Source organism: Dendrobates tinctorius, unplaced genomic scaffold (assembly GCF_039654945.1).
Source record: "Dendrobates tinctorius isolate UK_male_01 unplaced genomic scaffold, ASM3965494v1 ptg000004l, whole genome shotgun sequence".
In the NCBI taxonomy this organism is placed as follows: domain Eukaryota; kingdom Metazoa; phylum Chordata; class Amphibia; order Anura; family Dendrobatidae; genus Dendrobates; species Dendrobates tinctorius.
The window spans coordinates 4524056-4549135 of NW_027361672.1; the positions used below are offsets into that span (position 1 = coordinate 4524056).

Sequence of the window (25080 nt, forward strand, 5' to 3'; positions counted from 1 at the left end):
AACAATATGGAGCTTCTTATGGGGGCAGCATATGGGGGAATAATCTATGGAGCTTCTTATGGGGGCAGTATATAGGGGAACAATCTATGGAGCTACTTATGGTGTCAGCATATGGGGGTATAATCTCTGGAGCTTCTTCTGGGGACACCATATGGGGAAATAATCTATGGAGCATTTCCCACCCTAGGCTTATACTCGAGTCAATAAGTTTTCCCAGTTTCTTGTGGCAAAATTAGGGGGGTCGGCTAATACTCGGGTCGGCTTATACTCGAGTATATACGGTAGTTATCTTCCAAGCAGCGTCCTCCCCAATAGCCTGGAAGAGATCATTTACATATAAGAAAAACATGGATTTTTCAGAAATAAGTCATCGTTTCACAGAAATCACGTTGTCATTTTATTCCTCTTCCTATGACCTACATGCTCATATATGTAGATGTCTCAGGAGGGTAGATCCTACTGACAGATTCCCTTTAAGTGAGGAAAATGCTTATACATAATCCTTCCCAATCACCACTCCAGAAGAATAATGCTCTATACTCCTGTATAAACTGCTCTCTATGCCTGCATAACACTCTCATTGGCAGGTCAGGAGAGAGGGCTGTGGAACTTGTTGTAGAGGGGCAGGTGTGTTGTTGCTGAGCCGTTTGTGTGTTTTGATGTAGTAGATGAGCTGTATGTGTGGGTTTTTTTTTTTTTTTGGAGTAGGTGAGTTAAGTGTCTGAATTCTACATTCTACAATAATATCCAACTAACCTTGTTGCAAGCAATACCACAAAACACCGTAGAAAATAGAATAAAAGTATATATAATAAAAAAATCTAAATAAAATGATAATTTACTATCTCTACCATGTTAAATGGGTGCTTATGGAAAAATGGTAGACCATTTGAGGAAAAACTTGAATACTGAACCAAAGGAAAACACCGAAATTAAGGTCAGGATAAAAATAATGAATTATAAAATCATAAAATATAATTAAAATACCTTTATTAAACAATAGTGGTACATATGAATGATTAAAATACAAAAGCATTGTGTGCTCATATTATTAGAAATATATATATTCCTTTATAGGTTATTGATAAAACCACAGCGGTCCACATATATAAAAGATGTAAATACATTTTCTCCCTTCATATATTTGCCTCATATAGGTGTGAAAATTAAGTGTAGAGAGCCAAATAAGCCATATATGGGCTTAATAAAAGTGACACGTGCACTGGAAACAAAAAATCTCTTTTATAAGTATAACCAAAAAACCAACAATAGGCTTTATACAAATATATATAAAGTACTGAGTGCAAAAACAGCAAGGAAGTGAGAAAAGGCAAATGAAGGTGTATACCTTTAAGGACCGCCGGTTAACGAGCAACACAGCCCCGATGCGCGTTTCGGATTAAATCCTTTGTCAGGGGGATTTAATCCGAAACGCGCGTCGGGGCTGTGTTGCTCGTTAACCGGCGGTCCTTAAAGGTATGCACCTTCATTTGTCTTTTCTCACTTCCTTGCTGTTTTTGCACTCAGCACTTTGCACTTTGTATATATTTGTATAAAACCTTACTATTGTTGGTTTTTTGGTTATACTTCTAAAAGAGATTCTTTGCTTTCAGTGCACGTGTCACTTTTATTAAGCCCATATATGGCTTATTTGGCTCTACACTTAATTTTCACACCTATATGAGGCAAATATATGAAGGGAGAAATTGTATTTACATCTTTTATATATGAGGACCGCTGTGGTTTTATCAATAACCTATAAAGGTATATCTATTTCTAATATGAGCACACAATGCTTTTGTATTTTATTATTCTACCATAATGCGCATATGTATGTACTGCAGAGAGAATACAGTGCGGTAAAACTTTATGCAAAACAATAATAGATTTATTACCTCAATGTTCTACCCTAGTGCATTCAAAGTAATGATTATGACTCTTCTTAACAGTGCCAGGAAAGTTTGAATCCATAGGAAATGTGTTTTGTTTTTTTTTTGCTGTCAAAATCTGAGATGCAACTTACAGTAAGGTGCCTCTTTTTAGTCCGAAAGATACATTATTTAATTTGTCAAACACTTAAGCATTTTTTATATATATTTTAACATTACAATTAATCCCATAATACCTCTGAGCGAATAGATAATGCACTGAACTATTTCTGTAGTGCAATGTATTTTCCACCCTTCCAGTGTTATACTGACACGTAGCCTAATTAGATATGAGTGAAAGTTGGAGTTGGTCTAATGTCCATATCAGTAATCCATCACTGCTGGATGGCAGCGAACCTCCTCCTACCTGGAAGTATGCCCGGCTCCTTTTTTGAATAGTCTACATAGCGCAATTATAAAAAAGACACGGCACTCAATGAGCGAGAGGGAGGTGCACAAGTCGGGTATCCAACCACCTGTACAAAATATCAAAAAACTTGGCAATTTCATAGTTCCTTTATCGCATCCAATTCAACACATTCCTTTGAACGTTTTCGGTCAAACAACAGACCTTCATCAGAATAAGTTTCTCATGGTTGATTTAGCTGAAGTACATTTAGAAGAGAAAAGGAAAAAAGATTGCAATTAACATCCGAGATAATACACAAAGTGATAAATAATAGTGGGATGCTAATAAACAACACATAACGTACTACAAGATACATATAAGTTGATCAAATGAATTATTTGATCGATTTATACAGTGGGGCAAAAAAGTATTTAGTCAGTCAGCAATAGTGCAAGTTCCACCACTTAAAAAGATGAGAAGCGTCTGTAATTTACATCATGGGTAGACCTCAACTATGGGAGACAAACTGAGAAAAAAAATCCAGAAAATTACAATGTCTGTTTTTTTTTTCATTTTATTTGCATATTATGGTGGAAAATAAGTATTTGGTCAGAAACAAGCAATCAAGATTTCTGGCTCTCACAGACCTGTAACTTCTTCTTTAAGAGTCTCCTCTTTCCTCCACTCATTACCTGTAGTAATGGCACCTGTTTAAACTTGTTATCAGTATAAAAAGACACCTGTGCACACCCTCAAACAGTCTGACTCCAAACTCCACTATGGTGAAGACCAAAGAGCTGTCAAAGGACACCAGAAACAAAATTGTAGCCCTGCACCAGGCTGGGAAGACTGAATCTGCAATAGCCAACCAGCTTGGAGTGAAGAAATCAACTGTGGGAGCAATAATTAGAAAATGGAAGACATACAAGACCACTGATAATCTCCCTCGATCTGGTGCTCCGCGCAAAATCCCACCCCGTGGGGTCAGAATGATCACAAGAACGGTGAGCAAAAATCCCAGAACCACGCGGGGGGACCTAGTGAATGAACTGCAGAGAGCTGGGACCAATGTAACAAGGACTACCATAAGTAACACACTACGCCACCATGGACTCAGATCCTGCAATGCCAGATGTGTCCCACTGCTTAAGCCTGTACATGTCCGGGCCCGTCTGAAGTTTGCTAGAGAGCATTTGGATGATCCAGAGGAGTTTTGGGAGAATGTCCTATGGTCTGATGAAACCAAACTGGAACTGTTTGGTAGAAACACAACTTGTCGTGTTTGGAGGAAAAAGAATACTGAGTTGCAGCCATCAAACACCATACCTACTGTAAAGCATGGTGGTGGAAACATCATGCTTTGGGGCTGTTTCTCTGCAAAGGGGCCAGGACGACTGATCCGGGTACACGAAAGAATGAATGGGGCCATGTATCGTGAGATTTTGAGTGCAAATCTCCTTCCATCAGCAAGGGCATTGCAGATGAAACGTGGCTGGGTCTTTCAACATGACAATGATCCAAAGCACGCCGCCAGGGCAACAAAGGAGTGGCTTCGTAAGAAGCATTTCAAGGTCCTGGAGTGGCCTAGCCAGTCTCCAGATCTCAACCCTATAGAAAACCTTTGGAGGGAGTTGAAAGTTCGTGTTGCCAAGCGAAAAGCCAAAAACATCACTGCTCTAGAGGAGATCTGCATGGAGGAATGGGCCAACATACCAACAACTGTGTGTGGCAACCTTGTGAAGACTTACAGAAAACGTTTGACCTCTGTCATTGCCAACAAAGGATATATCACAAAGTATTGAGATGAAATTTTGTTTCTGATCAAATACTTATTTTCCACCATAATATGCAAATAAAATGAAAAAAAAAACAGACAATGTGATTTTCTGGATTTTTTTTTCTCAGTTTGTCTCCCATAGTTGAGGTCTACCTATGATGTAAATTACAGACGCCTCTCATCTTTTTAAGTGGTGGAACTTGCACTATTGCTGACTGACTAAATACTTTTTTGCCCCACTGTATGTATCTTCTAAATGTACGTCAGCTAAATCAACCATGAGAAACCTATTCTGATGAAGGTCTGTTTAACCGAAAACGTTCAAAGGAATGTGTTGAATTGGATGCGATAACAATAAAGGAACTGTGAAATTGCCTTAGTTTTTTGAGTGCCAAGTTTTTGACATAGCGCAATGTCATGGGTGCATCATGCCTTAATGATATCATGTCAGACTGGCTAATAAAATACAGAGTTAGGGATCCTGGCATTTAGGAGGCAGCATGCAGGGTTCCCATCCGATAACCACAGACTAATGATGCAGCCGCTGGCACAGGCTAATTGATTTGCTTATCTCTAAGATTAATAGATTGTATCTGAGGATAGTATCTATAGAAGACCCATGACTGCATTTCCGGGAGCAGATGAAGTTACAGATGTAGCAATCTCCTACTATAAATCTCCTTACATGTGCTGTGATTTTGAAGAAGTTCATTGAGCTGCTGAGCGCTGGCGGTTACCTTTTCGCACTGCTGTGGGGAGTGAGTGCTGTTAGACAGAGAGTGCAGTTGTCCAAGGCCCCTTTCACACATACTGATAATTTCCAGTACTAGAAAAAACAGTATCGGTGCTATCTGCGTGTCCTTGTACATGTGTGGGGCATCCATGTGCCGTCAGTGTGCATCATCCTTATGACCCGTACTGGATTAGAATGCCAATTTAGAAAGAGATTAGAGTAACCATAAACCACAAGACAAATGGTATAGGAAAGATAAAAACAAATCTTTATTGTCTCACATTTAAAAGAGTATCAAACATTTATAAGTATCTATGAGGTGAAAAGGAAAAAGCATTCCAGTTTACAGAGCAAGAGATAACCCCTACAAGTAATAAACATGACAGTAGGCCAAGAACCGCATATAAAGATAATATCGATGTGCATAAGTAACCAAAGTGTGCTGTATTAATATACCGAGACTATGTCTTTACATAGAACACAAGGTGCAACATGCAAAAGGCTACCAGAATTTAGTAGTAAAATGTGGCTCCAAAACATAGGCTAAGTCATACCGGGATCATACCCAGAGACCATAATTCCAATATCGCTCACCCATAATAGGATTACAGAAGAGGGGAGATGCCTCACTCAGCCCCAACGTGCGTTTCGCCACGGCTTTCTCAAGGGGAAATGTCTGTCTGGCATCACCTACCCATATATAACAGCGGCGTCCCCGGTGTCTGAAATCAAAGCTGCGCATGCCCAGTGAGGCCGCATGGTACTCGTGCGATAACCCGCCGCCATCAGTGAGCCACACGCATATGTGGTGAAATCACCACTTAGACGTCATCAAAATGCGCGTGACCCATAAAGAGATGGCCGGAGAATCGCACGCCAAAGTCGGGCACACCGCGCATGCGCACAAGATCAGCGCCATTTGTGACTTATGTCTTATGCAAGCCTTATTAGTGTGCATTTTTTCCCACTAGGCAGCCAGACCTTGTTGGGTTACTGGCTGTATTCATCAGTGGAATGCACCTGTGCTGCTCCAGCCTTTATCACTGGGGCTTTGCTGCATCCTGCCAGTGCATCAGTCAGGGTTTGGTGAGTTACCTTTCAAATGATGTGTCTCGGTATATTAATACAGCACACTTTGGTTACTTATGCGCATCGATATTATCTTTATATGCGGTTCTTTGTCCCTTTGTCATGTTTATTATCTGTAGGGGTGATCTCTTGCTCTGTAAACTGGAATGCTTTTTCCTTTTCACCTCATAGATACTTAAAAATGTTTGAAACTCTTTTAAATGTGAGACAATAAAGATTTGTTTTGATCTTTCCTATACCATTTGTCTTGTGGTTTATGGTTACTCTAATCTCTTTCTAAATTTGCATGTTGTTGAGAGTACTCCACTATTATTGGTTTGTCCTTACCAAAGGTGGGGGAACTATTACTGGTGTTTAACTGGTTCCTGGCCACTTATGACAACTATGTTCGTTTTGAACTTTTTTCTGGAATAGAATGCCGAATAGACATGACAGATGTTTTGCTGTAAAAGATGTTTAAAGATAGAGTTTGCTTTATAAATAGATGTAGGGCAGCTAGGTAGAAGAGATATATAATTAGTTCTGTGTGTGTGTAGTTTACTGTACTTATATTTAGCTAATAAATAGAAAAAAAACGGTGTGGGGACGCCTCTATTTTTGATAACCAGCCAAGGTAAAGCAGACAGCTTTGAACTGATATTATCAGGCTAGGAAGGTCCCTGGTTATTGGGCCCTTCTCAGCCTAAAAATACCAGCCTGCTGCCACACCAGAATTGATGCATCACATTAGATTCCTCTGGAGCGGTGGCAATCAGGGTAACGATATTCGGGTTCATGTCAGCTGTGATTTGTCAAAAATTACAGCTGTCCTCAAGCCCTGGAGTTAATGATGGAGCGGTGTCTATTCGCCACCCCATTACTTAACCCAGTAAAAAAAAATAAAAACACACAAACAGGAAAAAAAAACATTTTATTTGAATAAAGACTCCTCCACACTATCCCTTCGTTCACCATTTTATTCAAAAGAAACAAAACATGTAGGTACGAAGTAATCCACCAAATCTGATGTAGTCCAGAAATGGATACCTGAAAAAGACAGAAGTAAACACGAGAGTGAGTCCCTCTTACACCAGTTTATTTGTTAAATGTGTCCATGGAGCTCTGATGTAGTCCACGTTACCCACATCCAGCTCCAACGTTTGAGAATAGCAATAAAGTTACCATTATTCACAGGTAGTGACTGCATTCATCATCGTCATCAGGTCTCACTGAGCGCTCACAGCCCCAGTGATTATTATGGGTGCATGTTTAAGTGTGAAGGGGCCTAATGGACAATTCTATTAGGACGTGGAAAGGCAGTGGAGTCCCAGGAGGAGGTTAAGGCCTGCATGTGATTTGTTACTTACAATAGATATATATATATATAGCTAATCCTGTGGAGGTTTTTCAAAACTTTGAAAGTTTTCTTATATTTTAGTGATGTGGTTGGGTTATTTCAGGAGAACACGCTAGTCTGTTTTGCTGTGTTGGACCGCGTCCAGCTGGTTCTGCACTTAGAATGCTTATATAGATTATTTAGATAACGATCATTCATTTCATCCTGCAGAGGAGGATTTCAAAATTGTTGAACTTGCTGCCCTAATGTCTGCACGAAAGCTTTAAGTTAGGGCATGAAAAACTGAACATTTTACTTTTTGGAATTTATGAATCACTGTACCTTTGATCACCGTTGCTTTGCATAATATTTGCATGCTGGCTTTTTACACTTTGTTTGATTGGCAGTAAACTGAAAAGTGGCATAATTCTACAGAGCCATGTCTCTTGAAAACAAATGTGCGGAGGAAAGGTTTGTGTAAAATGTTTTTTTTTCTCCTGCTTATTATGAATAATTAACCCGCAGTGCAAGTATTGAACAAGGAAACCTTTAAAAGACATATCTACTAAAACATACTACTGAAAAAAGACGCAGCGACTTCAGGGTTATGTTCACTCTCTGTGACATGGATGTGGTCACTCTTCATAACGAAAACAGGCCATTGTGGACCTCTTATTGCCATAGTGTGTTAGTGTGTTTCTGAAGTTTGTGTCCTTATTTTGGCTCCCATCCACAACAACACCTATGTTATCACCTTCTGTAATAGGAAGTTGATTATTCTGTCATTAATGTAATTTTCTTGTTAAATCTTTTTGCACAGTTTATAAAAAATATTTTCCTCCTGCAGAGCATGCCGAGCAAGCGGATTTGTGGCTACTGAATAGTTGCACTGTGAAAAGTCCGGCTGAAGACCACTTTAGAAACTCGATTAGGTAAGGAATTGACTTTAAATAGTTGTAAAACCCACGTAGATTGTGAATCTTAATGTGAATGCTTCCTATAAAACTGTTGCCATTGAGTGTGATCCCTTTCTTAGGGTCTTCATGAGTCAGTAGAAGGTGTTCCCATTCTGGTGGATTACCTCTGTGTGGCCACCTTGTTACACCACATTTAAGGTACTGTCACACTTAGCGATGTACCAGCGATCCCGACCAGCGATATGACGCGGTCAGGATCGCTGGTACATCGCTAAGTGGTCGCTAGTGAGCTGCCACACAGGCAGATCTCACCAGCGACATCGCTGGGGATGGGGGTCGCTACTTACCTGTCACACCAGGCAGGCGATCCTGCGTCCTCCCGCCCGGCTCCACGCGTCGCTCGTTGTCACAGCAGGAAGCTGACGACGAGTAACAGTCCTGAACGTTCTCGCGCGATCAGCGATAACCAGCGGGGGAGCCGGTCGTAGGTAACTATCACACACAGAGATATCGCTAGCAATATCGCTATAACGTCACTAGTTATAGCGATATTGCTAGCGATATCTCTTAGTGTGACTGGCCCTTTACCCAGTGTCATTGGCTCACCTAGTGAGGCGGGTTCTAGGTCAGGGTGAGGAAATAAAACCAAAAGTGAGAGCAAAAAGTGATATCCCCCTTGAGCAGGACTTGATGGATGGCACTTGGATTAGCAAGGATCTGGACGGCAGGCAGACAAGGGGCATGAAGTGCCAGAAGACACTGAGCTAAGAGTGTAGACATATAGAGAAACTGTAGGTATGTAGACAGTCCGTGACTTGCAGTAAGCAAATGGTTGCAGACAAAGTTGTTATAGAGAGTAGATAGCTGTGATAAATTGGCATACTGCTGGTAGTAAAGATACTCTGTTGCAGTAGCATTAAGTGTGAACACCACCAGCCAGGAGTTCATAATGCTTACAACAGTTCTGAATGAAGAAGTAAATGCAGATGGTTGAGAAACAAACATAACTTTTCTGAAGAGATGATTGCCAGGTAAGAGAACTGAATGATGAGGCAAGCTGCAAAACACACGGTAACTGTATGTAAAGCTTAATTTCACAGTTAAAAGTCCAAGAGTGTTGATGTCACAAAAGTTCACCTGGTTACGATACTTGACAAATCCGGTATCGACCACAGCAAACTCCCTGGAATCGAGACAGGTGAATAAAACCCTGCCAATTTTTTACTTGTAAAAAAACTGCACCTCCAAACATTGCAATGAAGAATGAATCAAGAAAATATAGCAATATCACTTTAAAATGCTTGTGGCTTTCCACGTTACTGCACACTACTGGTGCAGTGTACAACACCTTGTGTGTATCTTGTGCTTCAAATGCATATAAAGGGAATCCCTGCAGCCCCTCACTAGCTATCATATCTGTGCCGTGGCAGGGAACACTCAGAGCTCAGTACATGCTGTAATCACTCTCTCCCCCCCCCCCCCACAGTCCTTGATTGACATCCTCCTGCTTTACTCATGTGCTATAGAGCAGCTTGTCAATCAATAAGCGGTGGGTGTCATTACAGAATGTTCGCTTTCTAGACAGTGCTGACTGTTCCCGAATCCCAGCATTGGCCCAGTGAATTGAGGCAAGCGGTTACAGGGAGAATGAAACATGTTTTTCTCCCTGCTGTCACATTTCAATTTAGACTGCTGCACATGTTTAAAACTGTATGTACCTGCAGATCACCACTATGGCTGCAAGTAATACCATTTTTGTTCACTCTTCCTCTGACTGGTTCCTTTTCAACATAGTTTTGTCTTCAGAAATTTTTTGGGGATTAGTCACTTTCGGGTGAAAATACAAAGTTGCATTAAACTTTCCCCATTCTGTTAATGTACATCTGAATTGCTGCAGTGAGGAATGAGAGAAGTTCGCATACTGCTGTGCTGGTAAACAACAGATTATGGCATAAAAATGATCCAAGGTTTTGTTTTTTTTTTAAATTTTATCTATTGAATACATATTTCTATATAAACTAAACAGAACTGGAGCATTGATATTCTTCCCATTATCATTCAGCTCTTAAATCAAGTTTGTCTGTAATGTTTGGTTAAGAATTTGTGATTTGATTTCTTTTCATGTATTAGATCATTGAGCCAAAAATGTAGTTCTTTCTCAAGCCCTTGGCTTTTTCTTACTGACTGCATTATGGTGAGGTTAATCCATTGGTCCTATACGCCTATTAATCCGATTAGTTATTCAGTGTTTCATTTGTTTTTTATCTGTGAAAGTCATTGAACTGTTATGAGCAAAATATCATGTATTTGAACAAAATGACATTTTTATTTGCTGTGTAGTATTATATTTTCTAAAGAGTTGCTTGTTTTAGTCCATGAAATCAGTATTCATATAATTTGTATTACCGTATTTTGTTTTCTTGCTTGGATAAAGATCTATTATTCTATGATGCTAAAATTAAAACGGTTTCAAGAGGTTCTCTGGGAATTGAAAAAAGTAAATAATGAAAGGAAATGTCATTATAAACCAATTCCTAAATACTTTTAATTTGCAAATCACAATAGTATTGTCTAGAGAAGTAATCACAACAGTATTAAAATGAGCTCAGTCTTGTTACACTAACAGAAACATGATCTAGAATGTTAAAACAGGTGCCTGTGAGTATGTGTAGTAGAATGTCACCCCCCTCATGTGTAGGAAGATGTGCTCCCAGTCAATATTCTGATCTAATAGTGGCCATACTTTGTGCTGAGGTAAGAAGAGATTGCTCACACTGCTGTCCACCCTGTGTATCTGATCTAATACTGGAGATAGTAGGAGTGCTGAGGTAAGAAGAGGCCACTAACACTTCTGTCCACACTGTCTATCTGTTCTAATAATAGAGATGCTGAAATAAGAAAATATTGCTTACACTGCTGTCCACTGATACGCGTGCAGGAGGCGCACGTGGTTTGCGGACCCACTGTACAGTGGACCGAGGAGAGCGTGGAGAAGCTTGGCTAAGCGAACACCCAACCAGGCCTGGGCATACAGACCCTGGGAAAATTGTTCAGAGACAGAAACTGGACAGGACCTGGCAACTTAGTAGTTGCACCAACAGTAAAGGAGAATGTTGCTCAGGTACCTCCTAACAAGTGGGGATGCCTTAAGTACTAAGTACCTTTCAGCAATTGTCTGAAGACACATGATTAGCACATGGACTGTCTCTTTAAGAACCATGTAGTTCACGCGCTCCCTAAGCATGCTGCCAGGAAACATGCACAGCAAGCAGAGGACAAGGAACTTGCAGCACGGCCAGGAGTGGTGATTAAGTCAGTGCCCCTGCATGGTGGAGGATGGGAAACCATGTAGTGACACAGGCTGTGGTGTTACATCCACCCTGTCCATCTAATCTAATACTGGAGATACCAGGGTGCTGAAGTGTGAGCAGGTAGGAAGATGCAGTAACGGGTGGGAGGCAGAGCAAGAGTTAATGTGGGGTTTAATTTAACAGGTATACTCCTCGCAGGGAGAAAACAGATAAAAAAGTATAAAGGAACACAGGGGACATAACTCAGGGGAAGCAGGTGTGAAGCATTGGGTAGGAAGTTCAAGGATGGCAAACTTATCGGTCTGACGACTTCAGAATGCGGATCGTTCAGGATCTGGACGTTGGCGCCAAAGCAGTGGTGCATAAGGGGTCCTGGATCCTGGCGGCGAAGGTGATTCCTCGTGGTCCGGAGTAATCCTGGAAAAGATGACTTCTTGGCTCCTGGCGGAGACGGTGATTCCTTGTGGTCCGATCGGTGTGTCAGGAAACAATGTGCCAGACAGAGCAGTCTTTCCCCCTGTCAGCATACAGGAACAACGAGCAACTCGATTCAGGTACAAAGGGAAATCTCTCACAGCGGGTGTCCCAATTCTCCCTTCGGCACGTGAGCAGGCTTATGTCCTGACTGGGCGTCCTGTCACTCATGGTCAGCGATGTCAGCGGGGACCAGGTACGTCATTGTTTGCAGTCTCTGTTAACAGCTTTTATCCTCTGCTGGTTTTTGCCCGCTCTGGCAGTTGGTCCCCTGCAGAAGCCTTGAGACTGCCCTCCTGCGCGATGCACGTTCCCACGGCAACTAACTGATTTGCCGCGCGCTGTGGCCCTTTTATCTTAGCCACGCCCCCTACTCCAGGTGCAGAGGTCGGTCCGGGGCTTTAAGCTTTCCCCCGTGAAACCTGGGTGACAGCCCCGACAGTTCCGGATCCGTCACGGAGTAGGTAGGCCTGGTCCGGGTTTCTCCTTACATTTCCCCACTCTTTGTGCTCGCCATTCCAAGGGCGAGAGTTCCTGCAGTAAGCGCTGACATTCTCTCATTCCTTGAACGATTTGTCGCCAAACAAAATGATCCTGATGAAAGTGGTTAGGGGGTTTTCCTGCTGTTGAACCTTCAGAACGTCGTAAACTAAAAGTTTATGTCAAATCTATTTGAGTAATTAAATCAGGTTGAACTGACAAGGACGTGCCCAGTTCTGGTGAAGCAGCCTTTTCAGGAGTTTGACGTTCCAGGGGTTTCGGATATTAGCTCTCCTTTCGGCCTCACTATCAGTAGTGTTGGATATTCTTCTTCACAATCGCTATGAACTAAGGGAGGGCTTTCGGCAACGCTCTCCATCTTCCTGTTGAATCCGCACCCACTCATCCCGAGGCTGTCCCAATACATTTACCTGGGGCTCCACTTGTACATGTTCCTGCGTGACTGCCAACGTCCTGGCAGGACTCCGGAACCCAGGGACCTCTTCAGCCTCAAGTTCTGTGTCTCGGCTAGGACCAGGCTTCTAATATGTCACGCTGGACAATGCATCTGCTTGAGTCTTTTCTGCTCCACTTCTGTAGGTGATCTTTTATCGGTATTTAGCCATTCTTGTCACCCACTGTGGTTCCAGGGCCCCTAACTTGGCGTTTTCCAGGTGGGCCACTGGGTTGTTGTCGATGCTCACCAGAACTTCAGACCCTGACAGGTATTCCGCAAACTTCTCTGTCATAACCCTCACTAACACCAGCAGCTCCAACTTGAATGAACTGTAGTTGTCCGGATTCCGTTCGAATTCATGAAGACAACGACTTGCGTAAGCAATCACTCCCTCCTTCCCGTCCTGATCCTGCGACAACACGGCTCCTAGTCCATGCAAGCTTCCATCAGTATGTAGAATGAAGGGCCAAGATAAGTCGGCGTAGGCCAGGATGGGTGCTTCTTTTAAAGCCACTTTCAACTTCCTGTTCTGGCGCCGCCATGTGCAGACGCATGTGAGGGAGCTCCTGTTGACCGCCGCAAATACTCTGCATTTACACAGAGCCCTGACTCACAAAAGGTACTGGGATAATCGTGGGACCATTCGGGATCGTCCGCAACATGGATCGGTTTGTCACGAGAGGCGCAGGGAAGGAGCAGATGGAGGAGGAGGTCGGAGGAGGCCTGCAGAGTGGGAGCACAGTAATGGCGACAGAGACACAGGCACAAACAGGGCAAGCACATGAGGAGGTAGAACGGGAGGAGGAAGCCACAGAGAAAAAAGGAAATTTCAGCCAGGGGGAGACAGTGGATATAGGAGGCACATTGGAAACGCAGCTACATGCCCATGGCTCATTAAACTATAAACAGCTAGCAAAAGAAATGGCATCATACCTTGCTGAAGACTTTAAGCAGGCAGTGGCTGACATGATCCAATCTACCACTAAAGAGCTGCAAAGCAAGATGACTCGTCAGGATCAGAAACTGCAGGAAGCCGAGCAGAGAATCTCTGAGGCAGAGGACAAAGTTATTCAGCTAGAAAAAGAAGTCAGTGACTTAAAGAAACAAGCCTCCTACACTGTGGTTAAACTAGAGGATCTGGAGAACAGGTCCCCCAGAAGCAATCTGAAAATGATAGGCCTCCCAGAGACAAACACACAGCAGCTAAATGATATCTATGAGGTGGAATTGCCAAAAGCACTGGGACTGTCACATAACTGCAGAGTGGAGCGTGCACACAGGATAGGCCCCCCCAGAGAGGCCTCTGAGACTGAGAGGGGCAGGAATAAACAGAATAACAAGGAAGCCCCGAGACCATGCCAGGCAGTGGCAAAGTACTTGAACTTTAAAGATAAGAAATACTCAGGGCTTATAAAGGAAGAAGGCGACCACTGATAATTCAGGGACACAAAGTCCTTTTATTTGGAGACTATTCAGCAGAGGTGACACGGAGAAGGGCATTCACCGAAGCATGCATTCTGTTGTTTAAACGCAACATCAGATTCCAGCTAAACTACCCAGCAACGCTGCATTTTAGGACAAGATGGTGTGATGAGGTCATTAATATGTGACTTCAATATACCTCCAACTCTGCAGAATCCTGATAGGCAGACAAGTTGCCCAAAATGTACAGTGCCCAAAACAGACACAGAACATGCATTGTGGTCATGTCACAGGACACAAGAACTCTGAAGTCCAGGATATGTATCTGAAGATATGGGTAGAAGTAGATCCATTGTGTTTGTTGTTTCACTTTACGACGGCTACATGACTTGTTTCACACCATTGCAATGGTGACAAAACATCTAATTCTGCAACACTGGCTAGCTAAAACACTCCCAGGGATAAAAGAGATCAAGTAAGGTTTAACATCGGTCTTATTTTTGGAAAAAAGAGAAACAAAGAAAATGACAATTTTTTTTTTTTAAATGGAGAGTGTTAATAGAAACGTCACTGACCAGAGAAATTCAAGACTTAAATGAGCGCCTTTGTGGATTCGGATTGGTATCTATTAGAAGATTTGCGTGGTAATCTGGGTAAACTGAAATGTGTTATATGAGCTATATGGAGGATAAGGTGGAGCTGGAGATAAGGTGTCGGATTTGTCAATGTAATCTATGAAAATGTGGACATAAGGGGGTTTGATAATTTTATATTTGTTGAGTTTATTTTTGCTTCTATTCAGGCTTAGGTGATAAGCATGTTTAAAGGGAATCTGTCACCTACCCTTTGGCGGGCGATGAAAACAAGGTCGGTCCGGTCCGATGGGCGGTGTTCCCGATGTGTGCCGCCTCCCCATCCTTGCCCGCCGTCCGCAGGTTATTGCTGAATTGGAGTAGGTGTACGCCACTTTTTGCGCGTGCGCTAGGCATTCATAGCTAGCGCATGCGCCGTATGCTTTGCCCAACTGCGGGCAAAGCCGAAAAGCCTGACTGCCCATGTGCCGGTTAACTAAGCCCCGGAAGTATTTTGCTGTGTTTCGGGGCCTAGTTAACCGGGGAAAACCAGGGGAAGAGTCTTGAGGAGATCATTTGCATATTCCCAGTGCCTTCTGGGATAAGTGAAGAGTCTCCGCGAGCTCAACGATCACTGGGTTTTGGCGGTTGCAGCTGAAAAGAGGAAATCGGAAAACCAGGGGAAGAGTCTTGAGGAGATCATTTGCATATTCCCAGTGCCTTCTGGGATAAGTGAAGAGTCTCCGCGAGCTCAACGATCACTGGGTTTTGGCGGTTGCAGCTGAAAAGAGGAAATCGGAAAAACCGCGCGCCGATAGGCGCGCGAAATTTGGCTCATCTTTCATCGTTTTTAAGAAATCTCAAGATGGAAGAGGCCAGGAGCCATTTGGTGAGCTGCATTTCTTGCTACATGTTCACAGATTTACCAGTGGAAAAGCCAAACTTCACATGCCACAAATGCAAGCTTGTGTCCCTGTTGGAGGAAAAGTTGCAAAATCTCGAAGAGAGGTTAGCTACGTTGAAGATCATTAAGGAAGGTGAAGAGTTCTTGGACAGAGCAGAATTATCTCTTCATGTTACAGAAAGAGAAGAAATTCGAAGTGCACCTGAAGAAACAGAGGAATGGAGACATGTGACCCAGAGAAGCAGGAGGATCAGGAGGCAGTCAGCACCCATACTGCTCAGAAACCAGTACCAGGCTCTCACGCAGGAAAACGATGAAGAAATACATCAGGATAAGACTCTGCCAACAAACAGCAACCTTGTACGCCTTCAGAGTCCTCCTGGATGGAGAAAGAAAAATGTTGTGAAGAAGAAACGGAGAGTGGTGGTCATGGGGGATTCCCTGCTGAGAGGAACAGAGGCCGCTATCTGCAGACCGGATATAACTACAAGAGAAATGTGCTGTCTTCCAGGTGCAAAAATTAAAGATGTGTCTGACAGGATATCAGGACTCTTCAGACCTACAGATGACTACCCATTCCTGCTACTACATGTGGGGACAAATGACACCGCAAGAAACGACCTGGAAACCATCTGCAGAGACTTTGAAGACTTAGGCAAGAAAATGAAAGAACTGGGAGCGCAGGTGGTCTTCTCTTCCATCCTCCCAGTGGATGGCCATGGAACAAGGAGGTGGAATAAGATTCTGCAGGTGAACAACTGGCTACGTCGATGGTGCCGTCAGCAACGATTTGGATTTCTGGATCACGGAGTGAACTACTTATACGATGGACTACTTGCTAGAGATGGGGTGCACCTTACGAAGACTGGAAAGCATGTATTTGGAAGTCGCCTTGCTACACTTGTAAGGAGAGCTTTAAACTAGAACAACATGGGAAGGGAAGCAAAAGACCAGAAAAAGCCATACACCTGACAAATGCTATTGAGAACTCTGCTATTAGAAGTGGAAAGGAAGAACAAAGACGAAAGAATCTAATTAATAAAAATATTGGAGAAAGAGAAACCAATCACAAACTAAAATGTTTCTATACTAATGCACAAAGCATGGGCAACAAACAAGGAGAATTGGAACTACTAACACAGGAACAGAAATATGATGTAATTGGAATCACTGAAACTTGGTGGGACAATACACATGATTGGAATACAAGACTAGAAGGATACAACTTATTTGCAAGAAACAGACTTGATAAACGAGGAGGGGGTGTCGCATTGTATGTTCGAAACGCGTATATCTGCACAGAGATTGAAGCTTCAGAGACTGGGAGTTCTGTGGAAACTGTTTGGGTAAGAATACAAGGACAGAACAATGGAAAGGACACCATTGTAGGCATTTACTACAGGCCGCCTGTGCAAGCCGAAGATATAGATGAACTCTTTATGCATCAGATGGCCAAGTTCTCCAAAAAATATGACTTAGTTGTCATGGGAGATTTCAACTATCCAGACATTTGTTGGGAATCTCTCTCGGGCAAAACTAACAGGTCAAGGAAATTCTTATCCTCTCTTGCTGACAACTTTATCTTCCAAAAGGTAAGGGAGAAAACAAGGGGAACTGCTACCTTGGATCTAATCCTTATAAACAGGGAGGAAATGGTTGAGGAGGTAAAAGTGGCTGGGACCCTAGGAGGTAGCGACCATGCTATTTTAGAATTTTGGATAACTAGAGGAGGAAGACCTGTGAAGACTCAGACGTCAAGGTTAGATTTCAGAAAGGCAGATTTTAAGGGATTCAGAAAGAGAATTGGAGGGATCCAATGGCTGGATATCCTTAAAGACAAAAATGTCCAGGAAGGATGGGAAATCTTGAAAAATGAAATTCTCAAAGCACAGTTGTTAACAATTCCGAAAAGAGGGAAGAATAGGAAGCATTTAAGGAAACCAGGATGGATGAACACAGAACTTAAGCACATGCTAAAAAGGAAGAAAAAAATGTTTATAAAATGGAAAGAGGGAGGCATATCTAAAGAAGAATATAATGCTGTCTGCAGAACCTGCAGGGCACAAATCAGATTAGCTAAAGCTGAAAATGAACTGAGGCTTGCAAGAGATGTCAAAAGCAATAATAAAGGATTTTGGGGATATGTCAAAAGTAAAAGAAAAGTCAAAGATGCTATAGGATTTTTACAGGATGAAAATGATGAAATGGTAAGACAGGATGTTGAGAAGGCTGAACTTTTAAATTCCTATTTTGCATCTGTTTTCTCTCAGAAAGGAAATGCAACATCAACTGTTATTCACTGTCCTATTAAGGGAATAGAAGAATCCAGGATATCTATAAACAGAAAGATAGTGAGGAAACACTTAGCTAACCTAAATGAATTCAAATCTCCAGGTCCAGATGAATTACACCCCAGAGTACTGAAGGAGATAGCAGAAGAAATTTTTGAACCCCTCTCCATAATCTTTGAAAATTCTTGGAGAACAGGAGAAGTGCCAGAAGACTGGAGAAGAGCAAATGTTGTTCCTATCTTCAAAAAGGGGAAGAAGGTGGACCCAGGCAACTATAGGCCGGTGAGTCTGACTTCTATACCAGGAAAGATCTTTGAACAAATTATTAAACAACATGTATGTCAATACCTGGATAAGAATGAAGTGATTAAACAGAGTCAGCATGGGTTTGTAACTAATAAGTCATGTCAGACTAACTTAATTTCCTTCTATGACGGTATCACTGATTGGGTGGATCAAGGAAATGCTGTAGATATAGTATATCTTGACTTCAGCAAAGCATTTGACAAAGTCTCTCATACAATCCTTATTGATAAAATGACTAAGTATGGAATGGACAAGGCAACTGTTAGGTGGATTCATAACTGGCTTAGTGATCGGACCCAAAGAGTGGTCGTAAATGGCTGCACATCCAGTTGGAAGAATGTCTCAAGTGGGGTACCACAGGGCTCTGTCCTGGGCCCTGTATTGTTCAACATCTTTATCAACGATTTAGATGAAGGAATTGAGGGTAAACTGATTAAATTTGCTGATGACACAAAGCTAGGAGGGATAGCTAATACTAGAGAAGAGAGAGAGAGGATTCAAAAAGATTTAAATAAACTGGAGAAGTGGGCAGCAACTAACAGAATGGTTTTTAACAGGGAGAAATGCAAAGTACTACATCTGGGCAATAAAAATGAAAAAAGCATATATAGAATGGGAGGAATAGGGCTAAGTGACAGCACATGTGAAAAAGACTTGGGTATACTAATAGATCACAGACTGAATATGAGTCAACAGTGTGATGCAGCAGCAAAAAAGGCAAATGCAATTCTAGGATGTATTAACAGAAGCATACAGTCTAGATCACGTGAAGTCATTATTTCCCTCTACTCCTCTTTGGTCAGACCTCATCTGGAATATTGTGTCCAGTTTTGGGCACCACATTTTAAAAAAGACATCAACAAGCTGGAGCAAGTTCAGAAAAGAGCGACCAGAATGGTGACCGGTCTGCAAACCCTGTCTTATGAGGAAAGGTTGCAGGATTTGGGAATGTTTAGTTTGCAAAAGAGAAGACTGAGAGGAGACTTAATAGCTGTCTACAAATATCTAAAGGGCTGTCACATTGTAGAAGGATCAACTTTATTCTCATTTGCACAAGGAAAGACTAGAAGCAATGGGATGAAACTGAATGGGAAGAGACACAGATTAGATATTAGAAAAAACTTTTTGACAGTTAGAGTGATCAATGAGTGGAACAGGCTGCCACGAGAAGTGGTGAGTTCTCCTTCAATGGAAGTCTTCAAACAGAGGCTGGACAGACATCTGACTGGGATGATTTAGCGAATCCTGCTTTGAGCAGGGGGTTGGACCAGATGGCCCAGGAGGTCCCTTCCAACTCGACGATTCTATGATTCTATGATTCTATGATTCTAAGGATGGGGAGGCGGCACACATCGGGAACACCGCCCATCGGACCGGACCGACCTCGTTTTCATCGCCCGCCAAAGGGTAGGTGACAGATTCCCTTTAAATATGTTCTTTGTAACAATTCAATGCAACATTTATAACTTGTAATATGCAACTTCATTACAAAATCAATAAAAATGATGTTTCAAAAAAAAAAAAAAAGCCACTTTCAAGGCATGTAATGCTTTCTCCTGCCGTTTTCCCCACTGGATTTCCCGGTTTTTGGCTGCAGACAGAACTCCTCAGCATCTCCAATAACAGATTCACGATGCGAGTGAAGTCTTTCACGAACCGTCGATAGCACCTGTTTTTTCCCAGAAAAGACCAGACATCCTTGACAGTCTTCGGGGTGGGCCAATCTTGCACTGCTGAAATCTTTTCACGGGACGGACGTACTCCTTGCGCAGAGACCACATGTCCTAGGCATTTGATTTGGGTGCGGAAAAAATGGCACTTGGACGGTTTTACCTTCAGTCCATGTCTCTGGAGCCGGCTCAGTATTTGCTCCAAAAGCTGAAGGTCTTCTTCGAACGTGGCGGCATAGATAATTATATCATCTAGATAGATCAAAGTGGCTTTGAAATTCAGGTCATCCAAGCACCTCTCCATCAATCGCTGAAAAGTTCCAGGAGCGTTGGCCAGCCCAAACGGCATTCTATTAAACTCAAACAGACCCATAGGTAGTATGAAGGCCGTCTTCGCTCTGTCATGTTCGGACATCGGTACTTGCCAATAACCACTGGCTAGATCTAGGGTAGAGAAGTGTCTTGTTGTCCCAGGGAAGATAAGGACTCTTCAATCTGTGGTAGTGGGTACGAATCCTGCACAGTTCAGGCATTTAACTTGTGGTAGTCTACACAAAATCTCAATGTGCTGTCTTTTTTCATACTATGACTATAGGAGCAGCCCATGAGCTTTGACTTTCCCAGATGACACCATTCTGTAACATCTGTGAGAGCATTCCTTTCACCTCCTGGTACAGCTGTGGAGGAATTTAACAGTAGCATTCTTTTATGGGCACAGCATTACCTGTTGGGTAATTGTCCCTCACATATGGGGTATCTGGATGCTCAGTAGACACATTTTGGGGTCCATTTTCTCCTGTTACCCTTGTGAAAATAAAAAAAAATTGGGTCTAAACTAAAATTTTTGTGAAAAAAGTTAATTTTTTTCATCCACTTTCCATTAATTCCCATGAATCACCTGAAGGGTTAATAAACTTCTTGAATGTTCTTTTGAGAACTTTGAGAGGTGCATTTTTTTTGAATGCTGTCACTTTTAGGCATTTTCTATCATATAAGCCCCTCAGTCATTTCAAATGTCCGTAAAAAAAAAAAAATGATTTTGTTGGAAAAATGAGAAATTACTTGTCAACTTTTAACCCTTCTAACTTCATAGCAAAAAAAGATAATAGTTTAAAAAAATTGTGCTGATGTAAAATAGATATGTGGGAAATGTTATTTCTTAGCTATTTTGTGTGACATGACTCTCAGGGCATAAAAATGAAAAGCTTGAAAATTGCAAAATTTTTGCCAAGTTTCCATTGTTTTCCACAAATAAACACAAGTCATATCTAACAAATTTTACCACTATCATAAAGTACAATATGTCACGAAAAAACATTCTCAGCTCATAATCGGTGGGATCCAGTGAGACGTTGCAGAGTTATTACCTCATAAAGTGACACTGATCAGAATTGTAAAATGTGGCCTAGACATGAAGACTTAAGGGATGAAGGGGTTAAAGGGAATATGTAATCAGAAAATGACCTATTGTTTAAATCAGGTTTTTTGTGTTAAATATATTTTGTTTCTTTATTTGGCAATGTTGTTTTACCATATTGCTATCCATAATTTAGAAATCTTGCAATTTTCACTTTAGTCTATGGGTTATTCTACGCTCATACTTTCTTCTCTTCTTTCAGGACATCCACATATGGTATGTAGTTATGGCCAAAAGTTTTGAGATTTACACAAATATTGGCTTTTAAAACGTTTGGTGCTTCAGTGGTATGAGATCTTTTAGGGTGTGTGCACACTGCTGTGGATTTTGCTGCGGATCTGCAGCGTTTCTGTCCCTGCGGGTCCGCAGCAGAATCTGCTGCGTTGTACAGTACCATTCTACTCTATGTAAAATGGAAACCGCTGTGCACATGCTGCGGAATTTTCCGTGCGGTTTTGCTGCGGTTTCAAATCCGCAGAAAGAAATGACATGTCACTTTTCTGCGGATTCCGCTGCGGTTTACCATCTCCTCCATTGTAGAGGTGATAAACCGCAGCCTAATCCGCAGGCTAAACCGCAGGTCTTTTGATCTCAAATTTACCTGCAGATTTTACAAAAATCCGCGGGGAGAAATCCGCAGCACCTAAAAACTACGTGTGCACATACCCTTAGTCAGATATTTCTATGTGTACACAGTTCTAAGTATTTCATAAGTTTTTAGACTATTGAACACATGAAACTTACTCAGACTATGTGCCCACGTAGTGATTTTCAAGCGATTTTTTTTTTTTTTTTTTCCTGAGCAGAAACGCATGCCCTTGCCAGGGAAATTGCATGCGCTTTTTGACACGCGTTTTTGACGCGATTGTCAAGCGTTTTGACATGCGTTTTTGCTCATATAATTGATAGTATGCAGAATCGCGGGCGATTCCGCAAAATTAATGAACATGCTGCGTTTGTTACCGCTAAGCGATTCCGCAACGGTAAAAAACGCACCATTGGCACAACATGTGCGTTTTCTATTACAAATGCATGGAATGCTTATTTTAAGCGTTTCCGCGGCAGAATCGCGGGTTAAAAAACGCCGCGGAAACGCTTAAAAATTGCTATGTGGGCACACAGCCTTAAAAACTCTATTTACAGTGTTGACCCTTATTTTGCAATACTTGTGTAATTAGCTCTGGGCCAAATCCTGACTGATGGCAACTCGGCCTTGACCAATCTGTTTGGCATTGTTCACATGCAGGATTTTATTTTTGTTCTTTTTCTTTAGCCAAAACCTGATCTTTTGCCAGTAAAATGCTGCTTTCAAAAATGCCTGTTTTTCACCTTTCTTGTGGCAGCAGATTTTTTTGGGTGCAGAGTACATGTGTGCTTTGTCATACATATTTAAATAAGTTAGTTTGATTAATGAAAAAAATCCGCAATAAACCCCGTTTTTTGGCAGTTTATTTCCCTTTCTGTTTGTTAAGAATGCTGCAAAAACACTGAAAAGAATTGACAAGCTATAGATTTAGATGCTGCAATTCTCAAATTCAGTCAGGAGAAAGAATAAGCGTGTACATGAGATTTCTGAAATATTCCAGCTTCTGCTGGTACTGTAAAATCCAGCTTTAAAATTACATAAAAAAATTCAGCCATAAAAACCTGCTGTTCTTAGACAAAATTGTGAGTGAGCCCACTCCCCTGGATGAAAAGCAACCCCAAACATGAATGGTCTCAGGGTGTTTCACTGTTGGCATGACACAGGACTAGAGTTGAGCGAATTTATCAGTATTCGGTTCGGATTACGTTCGCCGGTGAATATGGTTTTTGCAATATGCACCGATTGTCATTTGAGTCATTGGGAGTAGAAATGAGCAAATATGTTCAGAAATGATCGTCAAACATAAATTCGGCACAAATCTAGTACCAGTATGGCATGATATGGCAACTTCAGATTTGGCGACCGATTCTGAGCACATTCGATCAACTCTACACAGGGCTTATGAGGGTGCATTCCTTTTCTTCAGTTAATCATTCTTAGGCCGGAGTCACACTACAGTAGAACACAGGCGAATGCTATGTGAAAAAACATCGCATAGCACTCGGACCAGTGTTAATCTATGGGGCAGCTCACATCACCGTATTTTTTCTCAGGCGTATTTGACGTGCGTGTAAAATTGCAGCATGCTGCGATTGTACGCGTATATCGTCCGAGACTCACCAATGCAAGCCTATGGGTGCGAGGAAAAACTCAGACGCCACACGGACCATCCATGTAGCTTGCGACAAATACGCACACATTTTCCTCATTTCAGCCCATTGAGCCTTTAAATTCAATGGTGAAAATCGGTGAGAAATGTAAATCCATACGGATGCATAGGTGGGAGAAAATCACATCATTGAATTGCAAATGCATTACACACGGATCACCATAAGGAGAACACTTGTGCGACTCTCGACAGGGAGACTCGGACCGATTTTCCATACGTTAAAGGGAATCTGTCACCCCATTTTTGGGCTATAAGATGCGGACACAGCCATCAGGGGCTTATCTATAGCATTCTGTAATGCTGTAGATATGCCCCCGATGTAACCTGAAAGATGAGTTAGATTATACTTACGCGGGGGTCCGGTCCGGTCCGATGGGTGTCGCAGTCCGGCGCCTCCGATCTTCTAGAAATGACATCCTCCTTTTTACTTCTGACGCAGCTCCTGCGCAGGCGTACTTTTTCTGCCCTGTTGAGGGCAGAGTAAAGTACTGCAGTGCGCAGGCGCCGGACCTCTAACCTTTCCCGGCGCCTGCGCACTGCTGTACTTTGCTCGACCCTCAGCAGGGCAGAGAAAGTACACCTGCGCAGGAGCCGCAGCAGAAGTAAGAAGGAGGACGTCATCTCACCCCCTGTAGATGGGAAGCACCGGACCGTGACACCCACCGCAGCGGAACCCGCCCCCCGGTGAGTATAGTCCAACTTGTTTTTCTTGTCTTTCAGGTTACATCGGGGGCTTATCTATAACATTATAGAATGCTGTAGATAAGCCCCTGATGGCGGTGGCTGCAGCTTATAGCCCAAAAATAAGTGTGACTCCAGCCTTACAGATGTTCCAGTCTGAAGGGGGCGTCTTCAGAGAACTCGACTTTACCACATTCCTCTCCTATCTATTCCCCATATTTCCTGCATAGTTACTTTCTCCGATGGTTGGCAGCCTTGTAACACGGGACCACACTGGCCTTGGCGATTACAATGAATATACTACTGATCCAGAGATGCACAGGTGCCTTCACTTGTCCTGCTTGTGTGTATTTGGCACAATACTAGTAACCAAAATGGACACAATGATGTACTAGTCAAATATGAAATAAAAATTACAAAATTTTATTAATCAAATTTAAAATTGACACAGAGAAAAGGATTTTATATAAAAAAAAATATACTAATTATGCTCAAATGCTGCTGTGATTATTTACTCCCACATGTAGTCCCAATCATACATAATATTGAAAGAAATGGAAATTTCAATGATTAATTATACAGGCACACTGCTACTATATGAGAGATAGATATAGAGATATATATATATATATATATATATATATATATATATATATATATATATAAAATAAACAATGCCATGTGATAATACATGGGAAATCAATGGCGGTTATCTTATATTCCATGCACAGC

At 42.0% G+C, this 25080-nt stretch overlaps 1 protein-coding gene across 4 annotated transcripts in view; it reads left to right on the plus strand.

Annotated features, from left to right (window-relative positions):
• The window catches only part of CDKAL1 (CDKAL1 threonylcarbamoyladenosine tRNA methylthiotransferase), a 1068031-nt gene that overhangs the window by 124505 nt on the left and 918446 nt on the right, over positions 1-25080 (plus strand). For all 4 annotated transcript variants that reach the window (XM_073566117.1, XM_073566115.1, XM_073566114.1 and 1 more), the window contains exon 5: positions 8039-8123. In XM_073566117.1, coding sequence (XP_073422218.1) covers positions 8039-8123 — 85 coding nt within the window. The remainder of the gene's footprint in view (positions 1-8038; positions 8124-25080) is intronic.